This window comes from Oratosquilla oratoria, chromosome 24 (assembly GCF_046742065.1).
Source record: "Oratosquilla oratoria isolate Oo_2021 chromosome 24, ASM4674206v1, whole genome shotgun sequence".
In the NCBI taxonomy this organism is placed as follows: Eukaryota; Metazoa; Arthropoda; class Malacostraca; order Stomatopoda; family Squillidae; genus Oratosquilla; species Oratosquilla oratoria.
Window position 1 is genome coordinate 32,076,808 of NC_134800.1, and position 23,536 is coordinate 32,100,343.

Consider the following 23,536-nt stretch of genomic DNA (forward strand, 5'->3'; position numbering starts at 1 on the left):
TATGATGGGCGACTTTAATTGCAAAGAAGTCTCCTGGGAAGAGATGACAGTTAAGGGTGGAGAAGACTCATGGGAAAATGTTCTACTTGAGATGATTATTGACCACACAATGACACAATGGATTCAAGAGAACACTAGGTATAGAAATGAAGAAGAACCATCGAGACTAGACCTAATAATCACATCAGAACCTGAAATAGTGGAAAAGATAGAATACCAGGCACCAATAAGTAAAAGTGACCACATATTGACAGAACTGGAACTAAATGAGGAAAAATACATGAAAAGAAATGAACAATATAGAAAAGGAAGATTGATGTATGAATTTTTTTTTTTTTTTTTTATAAAATAAGAGAATTCTTTCAAAATGAAAACTGGGAAAGAATACACAAAGAAGATACAACAGTAGAAGAGAAATGGAATATTTTGACAAAAAATTATAAAAAAAGGAGTGGAAAAGTATGTCCCAAGACAAAAACAAGAAAAAGAATATGTAAAATGCTGGTACAACAAAAATTGTAAGGAGTTAAAAGACAAAAGAGATAAAGCCTGGACCAAATGGAAGAAACACAAAAGACCTGAAAAATGGAAAATATATACTAGTTATAGAAATGAATATGTACAAGTGTGCAGAGATGAAAAAAGAAAATATGAAAAAGATGTCATAGAAAAATGTAAAGATCAACCAAAACTATTTTACAGATTTGTAAACAACAAACTGAAAAACAAACAAGAATTAGAGAAATTACGACAAGGAGGAGTTGAATATACAGAGGAAATAGAAATGGCAGAAATTATGAACAAGCATTTTAAATCGGTGTTTACAAGGGAAAACATAGACCTGGAGAGATTGAATGGGAAGAGAAAGTCCCCCCTATGAAAGATATAGAAGTAACAAAGAACGAAATAATGAAACACTTGAGTAATCTTGATGTCAGAAAGTCGCATTGACTAGATGAAATAGCAAACTGGATTTTGAAAGAATGCAAGAATGAACTGGCAGACAAAATACAAAGCATAATAAACAGTTCCTTGTAGAAGGAAAAGTTCCAGAAGATTGGAAAAGAGCAAATATAGTACCTATATACAAAGGAGGAAATAAAGAGGACCCTACAAACTATAGACCAGTCTCTCTAACAAGTACAATAGCAAAAATCTGTGAAAGAATTATCAAAAGTAGATGGGTAAAGTATTTAGAGAAAAACAACGTACTAAATCTAAGGCAGTTTGGATTCAGACAAGGACGATCATGCGTCACCAATTTAATATGTTTCTATTCAAGGCTAATAGATATAATACAAGAAAGAGATGGATGGGCTGATTGTGCATTTCTAGACCCAAAAAAAGCTTTTGACAAAGTACCACATAAGAAGTTACTTAAGAAGTTAGAAACTGAAGGAGGAATACAGGGCAAACTGCTTAAATGGATAGGAGACTTTTTGCAAGAAAGAAAAATGAGAGTGGTGATAAGAGACAAACACTCTAACTGGGATGAAGTAATAAACGGTGTTCCCCAAGGAACAGTTTTAGCCCAAATAATGTTTGCTATATATATTAATGATATGGATAAAGAAATTGAAAGTTACATGAGCTTCTTTGCAGATGATGCAAAACTGTTAAAAAAAAGTGAACACGGAAGAAGATTGTGAGTCACTAGAGTGATCTCAATACAGTATGGGAATGTGGCAGTGGGAGATGGAGTTCAATACCAAAAAGTGTAGTATAATGGAATTTGGAAAAAGCAAAAAAAGAATAGAAGGATGATATAAATTGGGAGAAGAAGGAATAAAAAAAGTAGAAAATGAGAAGGACCTGGGAGTCATTATTATGAATATGTCACCTGAGAAACATATAAACAAGATTTTTGGAGAAACTTATAATTTAATAAGAACAATCAAAGAAGCATTTACATACCTGGATGAAGAAATGGTGAAGAAAATATTAATCACTTTGATAAGACCAAAATTGGAATATGCAGCAACGATGTGGTCACCAAGTACAAAAAAAAATGTATAACAAAACTTGAAAGAATACAAAGAGCAATTACAAAATTGGCACCAACACTCTCAAAACTATCATATGAAGAGAGACTAGCAAAACTGGAGCTACAGACACTAGAGCAAAGAAGAGAGAGAGGATTTGATAAATATTTACAGAATCATGAAAGGCATAGAAATTATTGATAGAGAGGATCTAATAAAATGGGATGAAAGAAAATTAAGAAAGACAGTTATAGAGATCTGAAAAAGAATAGCTTTCCTCACAGAGTAATAGACATTTGGAACAAGTTAGATGAGAAAGTAGTGTGTGCAAAAACAATACATGAATTAAAAAATAGTTTAGATAAAATGAGATATAAAGATAGGACACCACGAGCATAGCTCCCCTTCCTGTAAAATACAACTAGGTAAATACAACTAGGTAAATACACACACACACACACACACACATATATATATATATATATATATATATATATATATATATGTATATATATAATATATATACAGTACTACCTCTCATTAATGGACTAAAAGGGGGGTAACGGTGTCCGTTGATGTGAATAATCCGTTGATTTGGAGTGCTTTTTGGGTGGCATAGTGATTGCACAGCACTAAACAACAGGAGCAAAAACACCGAAAATACAGTGAAAACACCGCAAACACAGCTAATTAACAGCTGTTAATGAGAGGTAGTACTGTACATTATATATATATATATATATATATATATATATATATATATATATATATATATATATATATATATATATATATATATATATGCATGCAGTCACATCACCGTGATATGAAAATGCAAAATATTCACAGGAGAAGAGAAACTTGTAGACAGTAAGTACTTTCGTTTAGTAAACTTCAGACATTTTAGTCTGAAGATGTAATATACGAAAATACTTAGTGTCTACAAGTTTCTCTTCTCCTGTGGTTATTTTGCATATATATATATATATATATATATATATATATGGAGGGGAGATGACTTATCAAATAATTCTACTCAACACACAAATATCTGCTACAATACCTGGGTACCTTCATGTCTACCCTACCACTCTCTAAAATCTCCATTTCTGATGGTCCTTCTTCACACAATGCAAATTCATTCTCTCTACAGCCTTCGTCACAATCTCGCTTCACTCCTTTCATATCCTATGCTTCACCAGCACATTATTCCTTAATTTACCCAATAATAACCTCTATATATTATATAATTAGATGTAGAATCAGAATGGGTCTCTTGTAACTATACTTACATATTTTCATCAGTGAGATCATCAAAATGATAACCTCTGATGCGGTGGTGGGTGTCAGATGCCAGAACACATTTGCCATCTGCCCTGTATGCAAGGCACTGCACTCGAACACCTTCCCAAGACTCAATGATGTGACCCTCCAAATTGCACTGGTAGAACTGCCCCCTTGTGCCACCACACACAAATTTTTGTGAATCCTGTATAATACAAAAAGAATATATATATATTATTTGCAATACTATTCACAACTGATGATATGCATTGCTAAAATGTAGTCTGAAGTGTGTGTTTATTTACCTAGTTGTATCTTACGGGAAGGAGAGCTATGCTCATGGTGTCCTGTCTTTGTAACTCACGGCACCTAGTTTGCTCTTAAATTTGTGTATAGTGTGTATTTACCTAGTTGTATTTTACGGGAAGGGAGCTATGCTCTTGGTGACCAGTCTTTGTATTTTTCAGCACAATTTTTTTTTCTTAAAATCTTGAATGGTGTTTGTACACACTTTATCTAAATTATTCCAGGTATCCATTACTCTGTGTGGGAAGCTATTTTTTTTTCAGCTCTCTTCTATAGTTATCCTTTTTGAGTTTCTCTTTGTGTCCTCTTGTTTTTCCATTGTCCTATTTTAGTAAATTATTCCTATCTAGGATTTCCATTCCTTTCATGATTCTATAGTCAGCAGATCTCTTCTTTCTCTTCTTTGTTCCAGAGTTGGCAATTCCAATTTGGACAATCTTTGTTCGTATGTTAATTTGGAAAGAGTTGATGCCAACTTTGTCATTGCTCTTTGTATTCTTTCTAATTTCTTTATATTCTTTTTAGTACTGGGTGTCCATAGTGTTGCTGCATACTCCAGTTTTGGCCTTTAGTGTAACTAATATTTTTTTAATCATTTCCTCATCCAAGTGGTCGAATGCAACTTTTATTGACCTTGTAAGAGGCTGGTAGATAGAGGTAGACATTTAAGTAGATAGAGGGGTAGGTGATGAGATGTACAAGGGGTGAAAGTGGCAGTAGACTGGAAGTGAGCATTAAGGGAGAGCAACTGGAGAAAGTGGATAGTTTTAGATACTTGGGTGCAAATGTGGCAGGAAAAGGTGGAGTAAAGGTGGAGGTAGAATGTAGATTGAGAGAAGCCTTGGTGGATTGAAGAGTGTAATGAGGAATAGAAATTTGGGAATGGATGCTAAGAGGAGACTGTATGAAGGAGTGATTGTGCCAACAGCACTGTATGAAGCAGAAACATGGAACATAAGAGAGGAAGAGAGGAGCTTGAATGTGTTTGAGATGAAGTGTCTGAGAAGTATGATGGGGGTTACTAGGCTAGAGTGAGAAATGAGGAGGTGAGGAGGAGAACAGGGGTGGAAAGGGAGTGGGAGATAGGGTGGATGAAAGAGTATTAGGATGGTTTGGACACATGGAAAGAATGAGTGAAGAAAGACTAGTAAAGGAGGTATGGAAGGCAGATGTGGACGAAGTGAACATGAGGGGACGTCCTAGGATGAGATGGATGGATGGGGTGAAGGGGGCTTTGGGGAAGAGGGGAATGTCTGTTGAGGAAGGACGGGAGAGGACAGAAGACAGGGGTGAATGGTTAATGGATGATGTTGTGATGCATGAGGTGGAATGGACGGGGGGATGGGGGGTGAGGTAGTGTGTGTGAGCAAAATTTTGACGCAGCCCGAAGGGATTTCTCCCCGTCCTCTCCTTTATATGGGGGGACGGAGAGGGTGGGACGGCGATTTAATGAAGCGGCCTTGCTGTGGATGTGCTGTGTCTTGTGACACTGCTTCTGACCCAGGGCAGTGGACAGGGTGCAGGGATGACCCGTCATCTAGGAGGTGCTAAGATGGGAGGGAGGGTGGAGGGGTGTGGAGTGTTTTTGGGGATGGAATGGGTGGGAATGATTTTATGCCTTTTCCTTTTTGGCTACCTCCCTAGTAAGGGGGAAGAAGCCTTGGTATATGTATGTATGTATATTTGGTTATGAAACAATGGCTGACTGGAAGTTGCTGAGAGTTGCATATTCTAGCTTACCATCTTGTATTTGTAAACATTGGTTAGGGTAGGTGCTGATGTGATGAAATGTAAACACAGAGCTTGTTCTGCTTGTGTCACAAGTGCTTGCATAAACAGTATTGCTTGAGACAGTACAACAGTCTTTCTGATTGGAGAAAAGGGTGGCACTTTTTTGTAATGTTCTAAGTTATTGGATGAATTAAATTGTGACATTGGAGCAGACTTGGCTTGGTGGGTGTAAGAGGATCACAGGTGGGAGTTCTCTTGTGTACCTAATCTAATAATGATGTAGAGAATTAGTGAAGAAGAAAATCAAGAAGATTTAAGTCCAGTTTGCTTACCCCATCCAGAAACATTACTAACTTGTTACAGAAGATTTGGTGGAACATAATTAAAGAGAAATACAAGGCATGGGGCCTATGGAAAAATGAAAATTACTAAGTGTTAGTGTCAACGAAACTTAACAGACCTTAATAGGTTGAAGGTTTCTCCAATCATTTTATTGATATGTTTGTCTGGTGTCATGTCTTTGTTGATCATTACTCCAAGGTCTCTTTCCAAGTTCACTTTTTTTTTACTTTTTCACCAATTTTATAATTTCTTGATATTCTGTTTTTACTTTTTCCATACTCCATTATACTACAATTCTTTATATTGAAGTTCACTTCCCACTTTTGAGTCCATTTCCTGATTATGTCCTGGTCTAACTGTAATGATTCACAATCCTCCTCTGTTCTTACTTTCTTTAGTATTTTTGTGTCATCTGTGAAGAAATTCATATAACACTACTCCTTCATCCATGTCATTTATATATATGGCAAACATGATTGGAGCCAGTACCAAACCTTGTGGGACACCACTTATCATTTCTTCCCTCTTCGAGTATTTATCTCTAATTACTACCCTAATTTTTTTCCCAGTCAGGAAGTCTTCCCTCTGTTCCAATAATTTTCTTCTGATGCTGCCTATTGATTCTATTTTTCTTATTAGTTTCTTGTGTGGTACCTTATCAAATGCTTTTTTAGGTCTAGAAAAGCACAGTCTACCAATCCATCCCTCTCTTGTACATACATATATCAAAGGCTTTTTCCCCCTTACAAAGGAGGTAGCCAAAAAACAAAGGCATAAAAACCATTCCCACCCATTCCATTCCTAATACACTCCAATCCTCTCCACCCTCTACCCTCCCTCCCCCCATTCCACCTCATGCATCACAGCATCATCCATATACAACCATTCTCCATTCACCCCTGGCTTCTGTCCTCTCCTGTCCTTCCTCAACAGACATTCCCCTCCTCCCCAAAGCCCCTTTCACCCCATCCATCCATCTCATCCTAGGTCGCCCCCTCATGTTCACTCCCTCCACATCTGCCTTCCATACCTCTTTTACTAGTCTTCACTCATTCTTTTCATGTGTCCAAACCATCCCAATACTCTTTCATCCACCCTATCTCCCAACTCCCTAACCACTCCCTTTCTCCTCCTCACCTCCTCATTTCTCACACTATCCAACCTAGTAACACCCATCATACTTCTCAGACACCTCATCTCAAACACATTCAAACTCTTTCTCTCTTCCTCTGCAACTATCTTTCCCTCCCTATCCTCCTTCACATTTAGCAACTCCCTAAAATACTCTGCCCATCTTCCTCTTACTGCCTTCTCTTCCATTATCGTCTCACCATCTGCATCTTTTACCTTATCTTCTCTACTTGATTCACCTCCTCTTCCTCTTTTAATTTCTTTCCAAAACATCTTTTTATTACTTTCAAAATTTTCTGTCATACTCTTACCCCACTTCACATCTGCTCTCCTCTTTGCCTACTTTACCTTGTGCTTTACTTCTTTTCTCTTTTCTTTATACTTCTCATATGACTCCCTCGTCCTATTTTGTAACCAATCTGTGAAAGCTTGCTTCTTCTCTTCTACAATCTTCTTTGTTTCCTCATCTCACCACTCACTACCCTTCCTTCTATCCCCTCCCATTCTTCTTGTTCCACACACCATCTTTGCACACTTTGCGACTCCCTCCTTGAACCATCCCCATTCCTCCTCCACTCCTAGTTCTACTCTATCCTTCACTCCCTCCCACTCCTCTCTCAGCTTCTTCTTGTACTCCTTCTCCTTTTCCTTCTCATTTAAAGAGTTCATTCTAAGCACCTCCCTACCTTTTGTCCTTTTCCTCTTTCTCTACCTATCCTCCACTCTCAACTTACCTTCCAACAAAAAATGATCTGATATTCCCCCCTCTCTCCCCTTAGAACATGTACATCCTTAACTCTTCCTATTGTACTCCTATCTACCACTACATAGTCCATTAACACTCTATCTACCACCCTTCCATCCACCACCCTCTCCCATGTGTACTTATGCTTGACTTTCTTCCAAAACACTGTATTTGCTATCATCAACTCTCTAGACACATCACCATCAACTCTCCACTACAATTCTTTCCTGGGACTCTACATTTCCAAACCACTCCATCAATTGGTTCATTTACTACCCTAGCATTAAAGTCTCCCAATACTACTACATTGATGTTCCTCCCTAATCCTCCTATGCATGCATTTAAATCTATCCAAAAAGCCTCCCTTTCTTCTACACTCTTCTCACTACCAGTCCCATATGCACTTACAAAAACCCACACCTCCTTTCCCAGTTTCACCTCCTTCCACTCCACTACACATTTACCTATCTCTTCACTTACTAGTATAGCCACCCCTTCTCTCCCTTGCCCTCTCTTCACTCCTGAGAACCTCCCAACTACACTACCAAACTCACACTCACCCTTCCCTTTCAACTTTGTTTCACTCAAAGCCAACACATCCATCTTCCTTCTCACAAACATACTGCCTATCTCTTCCCTTTTACTCTCATCTGTACCACATCCATGCACATTAAAAGACCCAAACCTTAGGGTGCTGGTTGGGAAAACTAGACCCTCTTATGCCTTTACTTTTTTTTTAGGAATGTCCCCCTATGAGGTTACAGGGAGGATGCCTGGTCCCAATCCCGATCCCATTTTTCTCACCTCTTACGATCCAAGCGGGAATCTTGGTGGCAGCATTCTTTTCCCCCAGATCAGGTTTGTTGTAATCTTCCTTGTCTAAATCCATATTGATTTGGTTTAATATAATTTTTCTTCCAGATGTTTAACCCATCTACTTTTGATAACTTTTTCGCATATCTTTGCTACTGTGCTTATTGGTACAATATTTGCATTTTTCCAGTCCTGTGGTACCTTTTTTTGAGTGTGTATTCAATTGTATATTACAAAGGATTACAAAGGTGGAGCATGCCGACAGGAGACTTTTTGGTCCATATCTAGGTCAGATGCAAAAAAAAAAAATCATAATAAAATAATAAATATAAACTATAATAATGTAAATAAGAAATAAAATACATAAACAAACGCATAGGTATAGTTAAATAATAAACAAACAGGTAAATAGTAAATAATAATAAATTGACATATAATAATAAATGAAAATCAGACAGACAAATGATAAAACAAAAACAAATATATTATTATATATATTAATATTATTATGATTTTTTTTTTTGCATCCGACCTAGATATGGATCAAAAGGTCTCCTGTCGGCATGCTCCGCCTTTGTAATATAAAATAAATTATAATCATTACAGCATCTTGCTTAGGTGTTTATCTAAATGATTCTTAAAGCTTCGAACTGAACTACATTGCACTACCTGTGCAGAAAGTTTATTCCATTCATTAACTACACGGTTGGCAAAGTTCTTTCTACCTACTTCCAAATTGAATCTATTTCCGGACAGTTTGAGACCATTGTTTCTTGTCTGATTCTCATTCAATGTGAAAATTTTGTCACTTTTGATGTTGTCAATTCCCTTTAAAATCTTAAAGACCTGTATCAAGTCACCTCTGAGTCTACGCTTTTTTAGGGAAAACAGATTCATATGTTTTAGTCGATTTTTGTATGATTTATTTGTTATATTTGGAATCAGTTTTGTGGCTCGCCGTTGTACTTTTTCCAGTCTGTCAATGTCTTTAATGAGATTCGGTGACCATATGGAAACAGCATATTCCAAATGTGGATGAGCTAACAATTTATATAGCTTGTTCATGAGAGATGGACTTTTGAAATCAAAAGATCGCGCAATCAGTCCCAGAATCTTATTTGCTTTCTCAGAGGCTGAAATACACTGCTTGGATGATTTGAGGTCGTTACTGATAATTACGCCGAGATCTTTTTCACTATCCACTTTTGTTAACGAATTTCCAAATAACTTGTAATCGTACTTACTGTTATTTTTACCTATGTGCATTACCTTGCATTTACTTGTGTTAAATTTCATTAGCCACTTTTCAGACCATTGCTGTAATTTATCTAAATCTTCTTGAATATCTAATTGGTTTGAGTGATCATTTGCCACTCCGCACAGTTTTGTATCATCAGCAAATTTGGAAACATTAGATTTTAGTCCATGGTCTATATCATTTATATATACTATAAATAGAAGTGGTCCAAGAACGGAACCCAGAGGAACTCCACTTGTAACATTTTTCCATCTAGAAGTTTTTCCATTTAAAATAACTCTGTTTTCAACCATTCAACCAATTTCTAGTCCAACCTAATAGGCTACCACTTATTCCGTGTAAAGCTAATTTAGTAAGTAGTCTTTCGTGTGGGACGGTATCAAAAGCTTTTGCAAAGTCTAGATATATTAAATCTATATGGTTTCTTTTGTCATAATTCGAGATAACTGTGTTGTAGAATTCGAGTAAGTTAGTCACGCAAGAATGTTTCCGTCTGAAACCATGCTGGCTATCATTTATCAAACAGTTACTTTCTAAATGATGTTCGATAGCATCTCTGATGATAGTTTCCATTATTTTTCCTACGATTGAAGTCAAACTTATAGGCCTATAGTTATTTGGCTTCTTTTTGTCACCTTTTTTGAATATGGGAGTAACGTTAGCTAGCTTCCATTCTCTTGGGACATCTCCGGATATGATGGATTTCTTGAAAATAATTTCTAATGGAACAACAATCTCATTTTTCATTTCCTTTAAGATTTTTGGATGCCAACCGTCAGGCCCTGGATTTTTATTAACTTTGAGTTTATCTATACAGTACACCTTTCAATTTTTTCTTTTGTTATATTTACCGTAGTAAGTTTACCCTAGACTTTTCACAGGTTTCAGTTTGGAGTTCACTTTGAGGTGTTTCGTTTACGAATACCGAGCAAAAATAACTGTTTAAGATATTACACATTCCTTCATTTGAATATTCAAGTTGACCATCAGCAGATAATAGTGGACCAATGTGATTCCTAACAACCTTTTTATCTCTAATGTAACTATAGAATTCTTTGGGATTCTCTTTGGATTTATCAGCGATGTTCATTTCGTATTGTCATTTTCTTTTTCTTATTGTCTTTTTTAAATCTCTCTGTATTAATACATAACTTTCATAGTCATTAGATGCACCCAAGCACTTATATTTCTTGTAAGCCTGTCTCTTTTTAGCAATACTTTTATCAGTCTCTTTGTCGAGCCACTTTGGGCGAGCCTGATTTGGGGGACGTCTGTCCTTAAGGGACTGTGGGAAGTGCTAATAGGTGAATGTGTCATAAAAGTTGTTCAATTTCTTTGGTGAACTTATGTATACTTACTCTATCGGAGAGAGTATTATTGCATACTAAATTGTTTTAGTAACATGTATATATTACGTGGTTAATTTTTTTTTTTTTTTTTTTCTATGATAGTATCTGTAATCATTGAAGTATCCATAGGCATAGGTAATCGGCCTACTATGTAGGAAATCAAAGATTAGAGTCTTGGGAACAACTTCATTAAATTAGATTTTTTCCTACTCTCTTTTATTTTTTTTTATGATTTTTTAATTTTGAATAGTAGAAACTTCAGTGAAAATCTGCTATGATAAATTAAACAAAAAAATTAAGTTACAGTTTCCTTTATTTTTTACTAATCAAATTAAAGAATTACTCTTTCTCTTTGCAAATTCGAAAGAATGAATGAAATTGGACAAAAAGAAACAGAGATATGGCTATTTAAATATAAAAAAACAAACTTTTCAGGAGAGGCATTTAAAGTTTAAAGGAGCGCACCGGCATTTAAAATCCTCCGGCCGCATACTCACTCGTGACATTGTCTATTTGTTTACATTTCCGTTTACAACTTTAAACAAAACTGAACTGGCTATCGAAAATTTGACTTTATTTCAATATACAGAATGTTTTTTCATGCAATGGGGTTGCCAGATGTTGCCAATAATTTATCTATTTTACTTTATATATAAGAAAAGAAACGGAATTGAGCTGTAATATTTGGTCGAAGTGTTACAACCATCATAGAGAATCTTTTGAATACATGTTGGTAGAATAAAAGATAATTTGATCGCGTGCATGACTGGTAGGCTGACAGATACGCGACAGGACAACATCCTTTCTCCTTTAGCTTTGAAGAGATACCGAGATCCTTGTGGTGATTGACAATTAGTGTTGGGCAAGTTGCCAGATATCATATATATTAATTATAGTAAACAAAACAGAACTGGCTATCAAAATTTTGACTTTATTTCAATATACAGAATGTTTTTTCATGCAATGGGGTTGCCAGAGGTTGCCAAAAATTTATCTATTTTATTTTATATATAAGAAAAGAAACAGAATTGAGCTGTAATATTTGGCCAAAGTGTTACCACCATCATAGAGAATCTTTTTAAATGTTTACCTAAAATTCGTTAATTTTCCAGAATTTTGTGTGTTTTCGCGCCCCAGTCCCTTAAAAGGAATGTAAGTTTGAATCATCTTAGTGAGCATATTTTGAAATATTTCCCACATCTGATCTACAGGTTTTTCGTTTAATTTTGCCTCCCAATCTGTAAGCTGAAGCTCTTGACATAGTCCTATGAACTGAGCTTTACTGAAATCGGGTATTTTAGAAACACAAGTATCTATTCTAAAATTATTTAGGAGTTTGAATCTAACTAAGTTGTGATCGCTATTTGCAACAGATTCACCAACTTCTACATCAGTTACCATGCTTTCACGGCTAGTGATCAATAGATCGAGTAAGTTTCCATATCTTGTGGGCTCTTTTACATGCTGAATTAAGTATATTATATCTGTTAACTCCTCTATGCATTCTTTCAGTATCAAATTTTATTTTCCGCCATCAAGATTTTTTATTTGGTTGCTGATTTCCTTCTGTGTTACAATAATTTCCTTCATTGGGTGAGTTCTCGGTTGTGAATACCGATTTGAAATGATTGCTCACAATTTCTGTCATTTCCATTTCTTCTGTATATTCATAATTTCCCTGGCGCAGCTTTTAGATTTCTTATTCATTTTTTATTTTACCATTTACATACCTGTAATATAGCTTAGGTTGTTCCTTGCATTTTTTTAATTTCTTTTTCATAGTTTCTCTTTTAATGTCTGCTTATTTTTAAATAATCATTTCTTAGTTTGATGTAGGTTTGCCATTTGCCCATTTTTTTTTTTTCTTTTTTCCAAGCTTTGTCTCTTTCATCCTTAGCTTCACTGTATTTTTTGTTGTACCAGCTTTTTATGTATATCTTTCTTGCTTTTGTTGTGGTACATATTTGTTCACTCCCTCATTATAAATTTCTTTTAGTATATTCCATTTCTCTTCCATCCTTGTTTCTTCATTTAAGAATTTTTCCCAGTTTGTGTTACGAAAGAATTTTTTTAAGTTTCTCAAAATTCATTTTGTTGTACATTAGTCTTCCTATTCTATGTTTCACATTTCTTCTTAGGTCCATTTGCTCTTTTAGTTTGAATTCTATTAGTACATGGTCAGTCTTTCCTATTGGAGTTTTGTAATAAATTTAGTCTACAATTTTAGGTTCTGTCATAAGTATTAAATCCAGTCTTGATGGTTCCTCATCGTTTCTGTATCTGGTATTTTCCTTTATCCACTGAGTCACTGTGTATTCAATGGTCATATTGAGTAGTATGTTGCCCCAGAGGTCTTCACCCTTCATTGTCATTTCTTCCCATAATAATTTCTTTTGAATTAAAATCACCCATAATTACCATATTTCCTCTTTTGGTACATCAGTTAGTTCATATTTTGTATCTTCCAACAGTATGGAATGATCACTTTCTGTCCAGGACTGTGTTTTGGGGGGCACATACATACATACACCAAGTTTTTTTTCCCCCTTACAAGGGAGGTAGCCAAAAAGGAAAAGGCATAAAATCATTCCCACCCATTCCATCCCTGAATACACTCCACACCCCTCCACCCTCCCTCTCATCTTAGCACCTCCTGGATGACGGGTCATCCCTGCACCCTGTCCACTGCCCTGGGTCAGAAGCAGTGTCGCAAGACACAGCACATTACAAAGGATTACAAAGGCAAAGCATGCCGACAGGAGACCTTTTGATCCATATCTAGGTCGGATGCAAAAAAAAAAAAAAAAAAAAAATAATCATATTAATAATAAATTAAAACTATAACAATGTAAATAACAATTAAAATACATAAATAAATGCATTGGTATAGTTGAATAACAAACAAACAGGTAAATAGTAAATGATAATAAATTGACATATAACTAATAATAAATGAAAATCACAGACAGACAAATTATAACAAAACAAAAACAAATAATATAACATGAATTATAATAATTACAGCATCTTACTTAGGTATTTATCTAAATGATTCTTAAAGCTTCGAACTGAACTACATTGCACTACCTGTGCAAGAAGTTTATTCCATTCATTAACTACACGGTTGGCAAAGTTGTTTCTACCTACTTCCAAATTGAATCTATTTCCGGACAGTTTGAGACCATTGTTTCTTGTCTGATTCTCATTCAATGTGAAAATTTGGTCACTTTTGATGTTGTCAATTCCCTTTAAAATCTTAAAGACCTGTATCAAGTCACCTCTGAGTCTACGCTTTTTTAGGGAAAACAGATTCATGTGCTTAAGTCGATTTTCGTATGATTTATTTTTGATATTTGGAATCAGTTTTGTGGCTCGCCGTTGTACTTTTTCCAGTCTGTCAATGTCTTTAATGACAGACACAGCAAGGCCTCTTCATTAAATCGGCGACCCCCCCTCTCCGTCCCCCCATGCATAAAATGAGAAGATGGGGAGAAATCCCTTCGGGCTGCGTCAAATTTTGCTCACACATACTACCTCACCCCCCATCCCCCTGCCCATTCCACCTCATGCATCACAACATCATCCATATACAACCATTCTCCATTCACCCCTGTCTTCTGTCCTCTCCCGTCCTACCTCAACAGACATTCCTCTCTTTCCCAAAGCCCCCTTCACCCCATCCATCCACTCATCCTAGGACATCCCCTCATGTTCACTCCCTCCACATCTGCCTTCCATACCTCTTTTACTAGTCTTTCTTCACTCATTCTTTCCATGTGTCCAAACCATCCTAATACTCTTTCATCAACCCTATCTCCCAACTCCCTTTCCACCCCCGTTCTTCTCCTCACCTCATTTCTCACTCTATCTAGCCTAGTAACCCCCCTCATACTTCTCAGACACCTCATCTCAAACACATTCAAACTCCTCCTCTCTTCCTCTCTTATGTTCCATGTTTCTGCTCCATACAGTGCTGTTGGCACAATTACTCCTTCATACAGTCTTCTCTTAGCATCCACTCCCAAATGTCTATTCCTCATTACACTCTTTAATCCACCAAGGCATTTACTCGCTTCTCTCAATCTACATTCTACCTCCACCTTTTCCTGCCACATTTGCACCCAAGTATCTAAAACTATCCACTTCCTCCAGTCGCTCTCCCTTAATGCTCACTTCCAGTCTACTGCCACTTTCACCCCTTGTACATCTCATCACCTTACTTTTACCCACATTTCTCTTTAGCTTTCTTCTATCACATACTCTCCCAAACTCTGTCACCAACTTCCTCAGTCCCTCCTCCGATCCTGCCACAAGCACAGTGTCGTCCGCAAACAACAGCTGGCTCACCTCCCACTTTTCTCCATTTTCTTTAACCATCTCCAATCCCTGATCCACTACCCTTGCATTTACCTCTCGCACTACCCCATCCATGTATAAGATGAACAGACAGGGCGACATAACGCATCCTTGACGAAGTCCCACCTTTACCTCAAACCACTCACTCTCTCCATTTCTAATCCTGATACAAGCTCTACTACTCTCATAAAAACTCTTGACAGCTCCTAGAAGCTTTCCTCCTATCCCATATATCTGCATAACCTCCCACAGTGCCTTTCTGTCTACCCTATCGTAAGCCTTTTCCAGATCCATAAAAGCCCAAAAAACATCCTTCCCCTTTCCTATAGCTTTCTCACATATTTGTCTTACCACAAAGATCTGATCTACACAACCTCTACCCGTCCTAAATCCACACTGTTCCTCACCAATTACTCCCTCTGTTCCTCTCCTAATCCTCTCAATCAAGATCCTCCCATAAGCCTTCCCAACTACACTTAACAAGCTAATCCCTCTGAAACTACTACATTTACACTTGTCCCCTTTTCCCTTGTAAAGTGGAACTATACAGGCACTCCTCCAGTCTTCCGACACTCTACCCTCTCTCCAGCAAACATTAAATAACCTCACCAGGCAGTCCACCATCACTACCTCCTTTTTTTAGACATTCTGCATGGCATCCATCCAGATCAGGTGCCTTACCTGCTTTCAACATCTTAACAACTGCCTTCACTTAATTCTTCCTTATTTCTCCTCCATTTTCCTCACTCATCACTCTCATTTTCTTAGCATTTCCCACTGCAACTATCTTTCCCTCCCTATCCTCCTTCACATTAAGCAACTCCCTAAAATATTCTGCCCATCTTCCCCTTCCTGCCTTCTCTTCCATTATCATCTCTCCATATACACCTTTTACCTTTTCTTCTTTACTTGATTCACCTCCTCTTCCTCTCTTAATTTCTTTCCAAAACATCTTTTTATTACTTTCAAAATTTTCTGTCATACTCTTACCCCACTTCACATCTGCCCTCCTCTTTGCCTCCTTTACCTTTTGCTTTACTTCTCTTTTCTTTTCTTTGTACCTCTCATATGACTCCCTCGTCCTATTTTGTAATCAATCTGTGAAAGCTCACTTCTTCTACAACTTTCTTTGTTTCCTCATCCCACCATTCACTACCCTTCTTTCTATTTCTTCCTGTCCTTCTTGTTCCACACACCATCCTTGCACACTTTGTGACTCCCTCCTTGAACCATCCCCATTCCTCCTCCACACCCACCTCTACTCTATCCTTCACTCCCTCCCACTCCTTCAGCTTCTTCTTGTACTCCTTCTCCTTTTCCTTTTCATTTAAAGAATTCACTCTAAGCACCTCCCTACCTTTTGTCCCTTTCCTATTTCTCCATCTATCCTCCACTCTCAACTTACCTTACAACCAGGAAATTATCTGATATTCCCCCACCCTCTCCCCTTAGCACAAGTACATCCTTAACTCTTCCAATCATAGTCCTATTTACCACTACATAATCCATCAACGCTCTATCTACCACCCTTCCATCCACCACCCTCTCCCATGTGTACTTATGCTTGACTTTCTTCCGAAACACTGTATTTGCTATCATCAACTCTCTTTCTAGACATATTTCCACCATCAGCTCACCACTACGATTCGTTCCTGGAACTCCACATTTCCCAACCACTCCATCAATTGGACCATTTCCTACCCTAGCATTAAGGTCTCCCAGTACTATTACATTGACATTTCTCCCTAAATCCTCTATGCACTCATTTAAATCTATCCAAAAGGCCTCCCTTTCTTCTACACTCTTCTCACTGCCAGGCCCATATGCACTTACAAAGACCCACATCTCCTTCCCCAGTTTCACCTTCATCCACATTATCCTTGAGGAAACCTCCTTCCACTCCACTACACATTTACCTATCTCTTCACTTACTACCATAGCCACCCCTTCCCTCCCTCGCCCTCTCTTCACTCCTGATAACCTCCCACTTACACTCCCAAACTTACACTCACCCTTCCCTTTCAACTTAGTTTTACTCAAAGCCAACACATCCATCTTTCTTCTCACAAACATACTACCTATCTCTTACCTTTTACTCTCATCTGTACCACATCCACACACATTAAAAGACCCAAACCTTAGGGTGCTGGTCGGAAAACTCCCAGACCCTCTTATGCCTTTACTTTTTCGTTTAGGAATGCCCCCTGTGGGGCTACAAGGAGAAGGATGCCTAGTCCCACTCCCCGTCCCTTTCTTCTCGCCTCTTACAATCCAAGTGGAAATACTTGGTGGCAGTATTCTTTTCCCCTGCCACAGGGAATTCCCCCACAGCAGAAAATGAATACTCAGAGAAATGGTACAGGACAGCAGCAAGGGGTTGGGGGACAGCATAATGGAGGGACAGTCGTAGTATAAAAGTGTCATAATTTCTCTATGAAGAATTTTCCTCTATCATACACAAAATGATGTGTGGCTCTGGTCCATAGGGGCACCCCATATAGACCCTAAAGTATCAACTGCATGCCACTTTGCCACAATAACAAGCAGCCAATACCCCAGACGGGTATTGGCTGCTTGTTATTGTGGGGGGGCACATACACTACTACAAATTTTCTATTTTTCATGTAATTGCTTTCAACCTGTATCATAATTGATTCTACATTGTTTTTTCCTTCTGTTATCTTTGTCACATGTAAGGGGGTATGCGACACCTGGGGGGGTGAATTTGGTCAAGATATAGCATTTTTCAAAACTGGGTTCAAAATGTTCATATACCATTTAGAATGTCTCATGAGCTCTCCTGGCAATTTATTACCTTAGCTAGTATATATTACTCATTAGTACAGTCATCATGGGTAACAAAAAGAATAAAAGAATATCCACAATGACAAAAAAACAACAGTCAAAGACGACTAGCCAAGACTTCACCACCTTCTTCCTCTCCCAATGTATATGATCCCACTATTCTTTTTTTCCTTCTTCCAAATTCCATTATACTACACTTAATGTTGAATTCCATCTTCCACTTCCTACTCCATTCCCATACTTTCGGCTAGCAGGCCTGGTCCCGCAACGCACACCTGTTGGTCTTGATAATAGGTCCAACATAGATGAGGGTTCGACAAATGGTAACACATGGTTTGGTAGCGTGGTGAGGTCTGAGCAGCCTTTTTGGAGGTCGAAACTAAAACACGTGGAGCCCTCAGCTCTCAGCCTCTGGTCTTCTTCTCTTTATTTTGTTAAAAACAGGTGCTTATATACAGGGTTCCGGCTAGGTTGCCGACGAGAACATTTAGAAGGAGCGAAATGGCTTGTGAAGGTTGCGTGAACCTAGAGATCCGTCTCAGGATGTGTAAGGAGGAAATTCGTCTTCTCAGGAGTGCGCTCCGTGAGAAGAGTGAACCCTCCCCACAACCCAAAGAGCGTTCCACTTCTTCCCCTACTGTCACTGCCGTGAGCGAGTGGCGCTCCGTGGGGTCCCGTTTGTCGAGCCCGCGTTCGGTAGACGTGTGCCCTGTGGAGTAACCGCTGGCTCTAGCCAACCGTTTTGCTCTACTGGAGGATGAAGTGGCTGAAAACCAGGAGTTCTTGGTGGTGGGGGACTCTATGGTGCGAGGCTATGACGATATCCTGCAGCGGAAGACTAAGCGACCTTGCAAGCTTGTATGTCAACCGGGCCGTGGGATCGCCGATTGTACCCAGTCCATCAGGGAGCAAGGACGGAAGAACACGGTTACGATTGTTCATACGGGAAGTAACGATGTAGGTAGGGTGAGATCAGAGGAGCTTGTTCGGAATTACAAGGTCCTCCTTCAGGAGATGAAGGAACGTGGGAGCCGTCACGTAGTCTGTGGGATCCTCCCGAGGATCTACGCAGGCTCGTGTTGGAACAATAGAGCCATAGGGATCAATGATAGGATATCGCAGTTGTGCACACAATTGGGATACCACTTTCTTGAACCTTGGTATCTCTTTTCTGGGCGCCATGACCTTTACACTTCTGATGGGATCCACCTTACCCGCAGAGGCAAAGATGTTCTTACAAACCTCATTGTGGGAGTTTGTAATGAATTAGCTCCTTTTTTAGGGTAGAAGCACAAAGGGAAGGGGAAATAGAATGTACTTGGGAAAACAGAGTAGAGTATAGCATTAATGTAGAACAAAGTGCCAGTATAGGACAAAATATCATTTTAGGATATAATGTCGCTAGAGGACGAAATGTTACATTAGGATGTAATGTCATAGGACAAAATGTCGCAATGGGATGTAATGACAGTGGAGGACAAAAGATCACGATGGGAAGTAATGATAGTGGACAAAATATCACGATAGGATGTAATGATAATGGAGGAGAAAATATCACGGTAGGATATAATGTCAGTGGAGGACAAAATATAATTTTAGGAATGGATACCGGACAGAATGTCAATGAAGGCCAAAATATCATGATAGGATGTAATGACAGTGGAAGACAAAAGATCACAATGGGATGTAATTATAGTTGAGGAAAAAACATCACGGTAGTAATGTCACTGGAGGACAAAATATAATTTTAGGAAGGGATGCCGGACATAATGTCAGTGAACGACGGGAGGCCGGCGTGAATCACGGTGACGTAAGGGGACAAAATGTACAAGAGAGATCGGATGACCGTGATCGACCCGATGTCCGTGATGGGGGAAATGTTGATGTCGCAATGGGATGTAATGACAGTGGAGGACAAAAGATCACGATGGGAAGTAATGATAGTGGACAAAATATCACGATAGGATGTAATGATAATGGAGGAGAAAATATCACGGTAGGATATAATGTCAGTGGAGGACAAAATATAATTTTAGGAATGGATACCGGACAGAATGTCAATGAAGGCCAAAATATCATGATAGGATGTAATGACAGTGGAAGACAAAAGATCACAATGGGATGTAATTATAGTTGAGGAAAAAACATCACGGTAGTAATGTCACTGGAGGACAAAATATAATTTTAGGAAGGGATGCCGGACATAATGTCAGTGAACGACGGGAGGCCGGCGTGAATCACGGTGACGTAGGGGGACAAAATGTACAAGAGAGATCGGATGACCGTGATCGACCCGATGTCCGTGATGGGGGAAATGTTGATGTTAATTTTAATGGGAGAAATGTTAATGAGGCATTGAATGTCAATGAAGGACCAAATGATAATATAGAGCAAGGTATAAATAAAAAAAACAAAATGATAATGTAACTCGTATGATATTGAAGCTCAAAATGTGTCAACAAGAAATAATCACGAGTTTCTTAAAACCATGTACTTTAATGCTCGTAGTATTAGGAACAAATTTCAAGAAATACAGGCGTATGTCAAAAGCGAAAATCTCGATATGATAGGAATAACTGAGACATGGTTAAATGTTCGAAGCTGAATTTAATATTGCGGGATTTAAACACTTTCATCAGGATAGAAACCACAAGAAAGGTGGGGGTGTTCTGTTGTACGTTAAAAACAATGTTCATGCTTGTGTTTTAGAGAAAGTGAAACAGGATGCATATGATACTTTGTGGGTTGAGTTAACACAAACAAATGGACAAAAAATGAATATACTGTAGGTGTAAGATATAGGCCAAAGACATTATCATTAGCAGATGACAAACTGTTATTTCAAGAACTGTCTAGTTTCTGCAACCGGGATTTATTGATAATGGGTGATTTCAATTTTACTGACATTGATTGGATGACCCTTGAACATGGCCATATAGGTAGTCGCTTGATTGATTTTCTTGGTGACAATTACTTAATTCAGCATGTAAAAGAGCCCACAAGATATGGAAACTTACTCGATCTATTGATCACTAGCCGCGAAAGCATGGTAACTGATGTAGAAGTCGGTGAATCTGTTGCGAATAGCAATCACAACCTAGTTAGATTCAAACTCCTAAACAATTTTAGAATAGATACTTGTGTTTCTAAAATACCCGATTTCAGTAAAGCTCAGTTCATAGGACTACGTCAGGAGCTTCAGCTTACAGATTGGGAGGCAAAATTAAACGAAAAACCTGTAGATCAGATGTGGGAAATATTTCAAAATACGCTCACTAAGATGATTCAAACTTACATTCCTTTTAAGGACAGACGTCCCCCAAATCAGGCTCACCCAAAGTGGCTCGACAAAGAAACTGAAAAAAGTATTGCTAAAAAGAGATGCTTATAAGAAATATAAGTGCTCGGGTGCATCTAATGACTATGAAAGTTATGTATCAATACAGAGAGATTTAAAAAAGACAATAAGAAAAAGAAAACGACAATACGAAATGAACATCACTGATAAATCCAAAGAGAATCCCAAAGAATTCTATAGTTACATTAGAGATAAAAAGGTTGTTAGGAATCACATTGGCCCACTATTATCTGCTGACGGTCAACTTGAATATTCAAATGAAGGAATGTGTAATATCTTAAATAATTATCTTAGCTCGGTATTCGTAAACGAAACACCTCAAAGTGAATTCCAAACTGAAATCTGTGAAAAGTCTAGAGTAAACTTACTCACTACAGTAAATATTACAAAAGAAAAAATTAAAAGGTGTATAGATAAACTCAAAGTTAATAAAACACCAGGGCCTGACGGTTGAAATCCAAGAATCTTAAAGGAAATGAAAAATGAGATAATTGTTCCATTAGAAATTATTTTCAAGAAATCCATCATATCCGGAGATGTCCCAAGAGAATGGAAGCTAGCTAACGTTACTCCCATATTCAAAAAAGGTGACAAAAAGAAGCCAAATAACTATAGGCCTATAAGTTTGACTTCAATTGTAGGAAAAATAATGGAAACTATCATCAGAGATGCTATCGAACATCATTTAGAAAGTAACTGTTTGATAAATGATAGCCAGCATGGTTTCAGACGGAAACGTTCTTGTGTGACTAACTTACTCAAATTCTACAACACAGTTATCTCGAATTATGACAAAAGAAACAATATAGATTTAATATATCTAGACTTTGCAAAAGCTTTTGATACCGTCCCACACAAAAGACTACTTACTAAATTAGCTTTACACGGAATAAGTGGTAGCCTATTAGGTTGGACTAGTAATTGGTTGAATGGTTGAAAACAGAGAGTTGTTTTAAATGGAAAAACTTCTAGATGGAAAAATGTTACAAGTGGAGTTCCTCTGGGTTCCGTTCTTGGACCACTTCTATTCATAGTATATATAAATGATATAGACCATGGACTAAAATCTAATGTTTCCAAATTTGCTGATGATACAAAACTGTGTGGAGTGGCAAATGATCACTCAAACCAATTAGATATTCAAGAAGATTTAGATCAATTACAGCAATGGTCTGAAAAGTGGCTAATGAAATTTAACACAAGTAAATGCAAGGTAATGCACATAGGTAAAAATAACAGTAAGTACGATTACAAGTTATTTGGAAATTCGTTAACAAAAGTGGATAGTAAAAAAGATCTTGGCGTAATTATCAGTAATGACCTCAAATCATCCAAGCAGTGTATTTCAGCCTCTGAGAAAGCAAATTATATTCTAGGACTGATTGTGCGATCTTTTGATTTCAAAAGTCCATCACTCATTAACAAGCTATATAAATTGTTAGTTCGTCCACATTTGGAATATGCTGTTTCCGTATGGTCACCGAATCTTATTAAAGACATTGACAGACTGGAAAAAGTACAACGGCGAGCCACAAAACTGATTCCAAATATAAAAAATAAATTATACAAAAATCGACTAAAACATATGAATCTGTTTTCCCTAAAAAAGTGTAGACTCAGAGGTGACTTGATACAGGTCTTTAAGATTTTAAAGGGAATTGCCAACATCAAAAGTGACAGAATTTTCACATTGAATGAGAATCAGACAAGAAACAATGGTCTCAAACTGTCCGGAAATAGATTCAATGTGGAAGTAGGTAGAAACAACTTTGCCAACCGTGTAGTTAATGAATGGAATAAACTTCCTGAACAGGTAGTGCAATGTAGTTCAGTTCGAAGCTTTAAGAATAATTTAGATAAACACCTAAGCAAGATGGTGTAATGATTATAATTTATTTTATATTATTTGTTTTTGTTTTGTTATCATTTGTCTGTTTGATTTTCATTTATTATTAGTTATATGTCAATTTATTATTGTTTACTATTTACCTGTTTGTTTATTATTTAACTATACCTGTGCATTTATTCATGTATTTTATTTGTTATTTACATTATTATAGTTTTTATTTATTTTAT

The 23,536-nt window shown here is 37.5% G+C and overlaps 1 protein-coding gene across 2 annotated transcripts in view; it reads right to left on the reverse strand.

Annotated features, from left to right (window-relative positions):
• LOC143038543 (WD repeat-containing protein 26-like) overlaps positions 1-23,536 on the reverse strand; it is a 247,253-nt gene that overhangs the window by 70,030 nt on the left and 153,687 nt on the right. For both annotated transcript variants that reach the window (XM_076207869.1, XM_076207870.1), the window contains exon 8: positions 3,275-3,471. In XM_076207869.1, the coding sequence (XP_076063984.1) occupies positions 3,275-3,471 (197 nt within the window). The remainder of the gene's footprint in view (positions 1-3,274; positions 3,472-23,536) is intronic.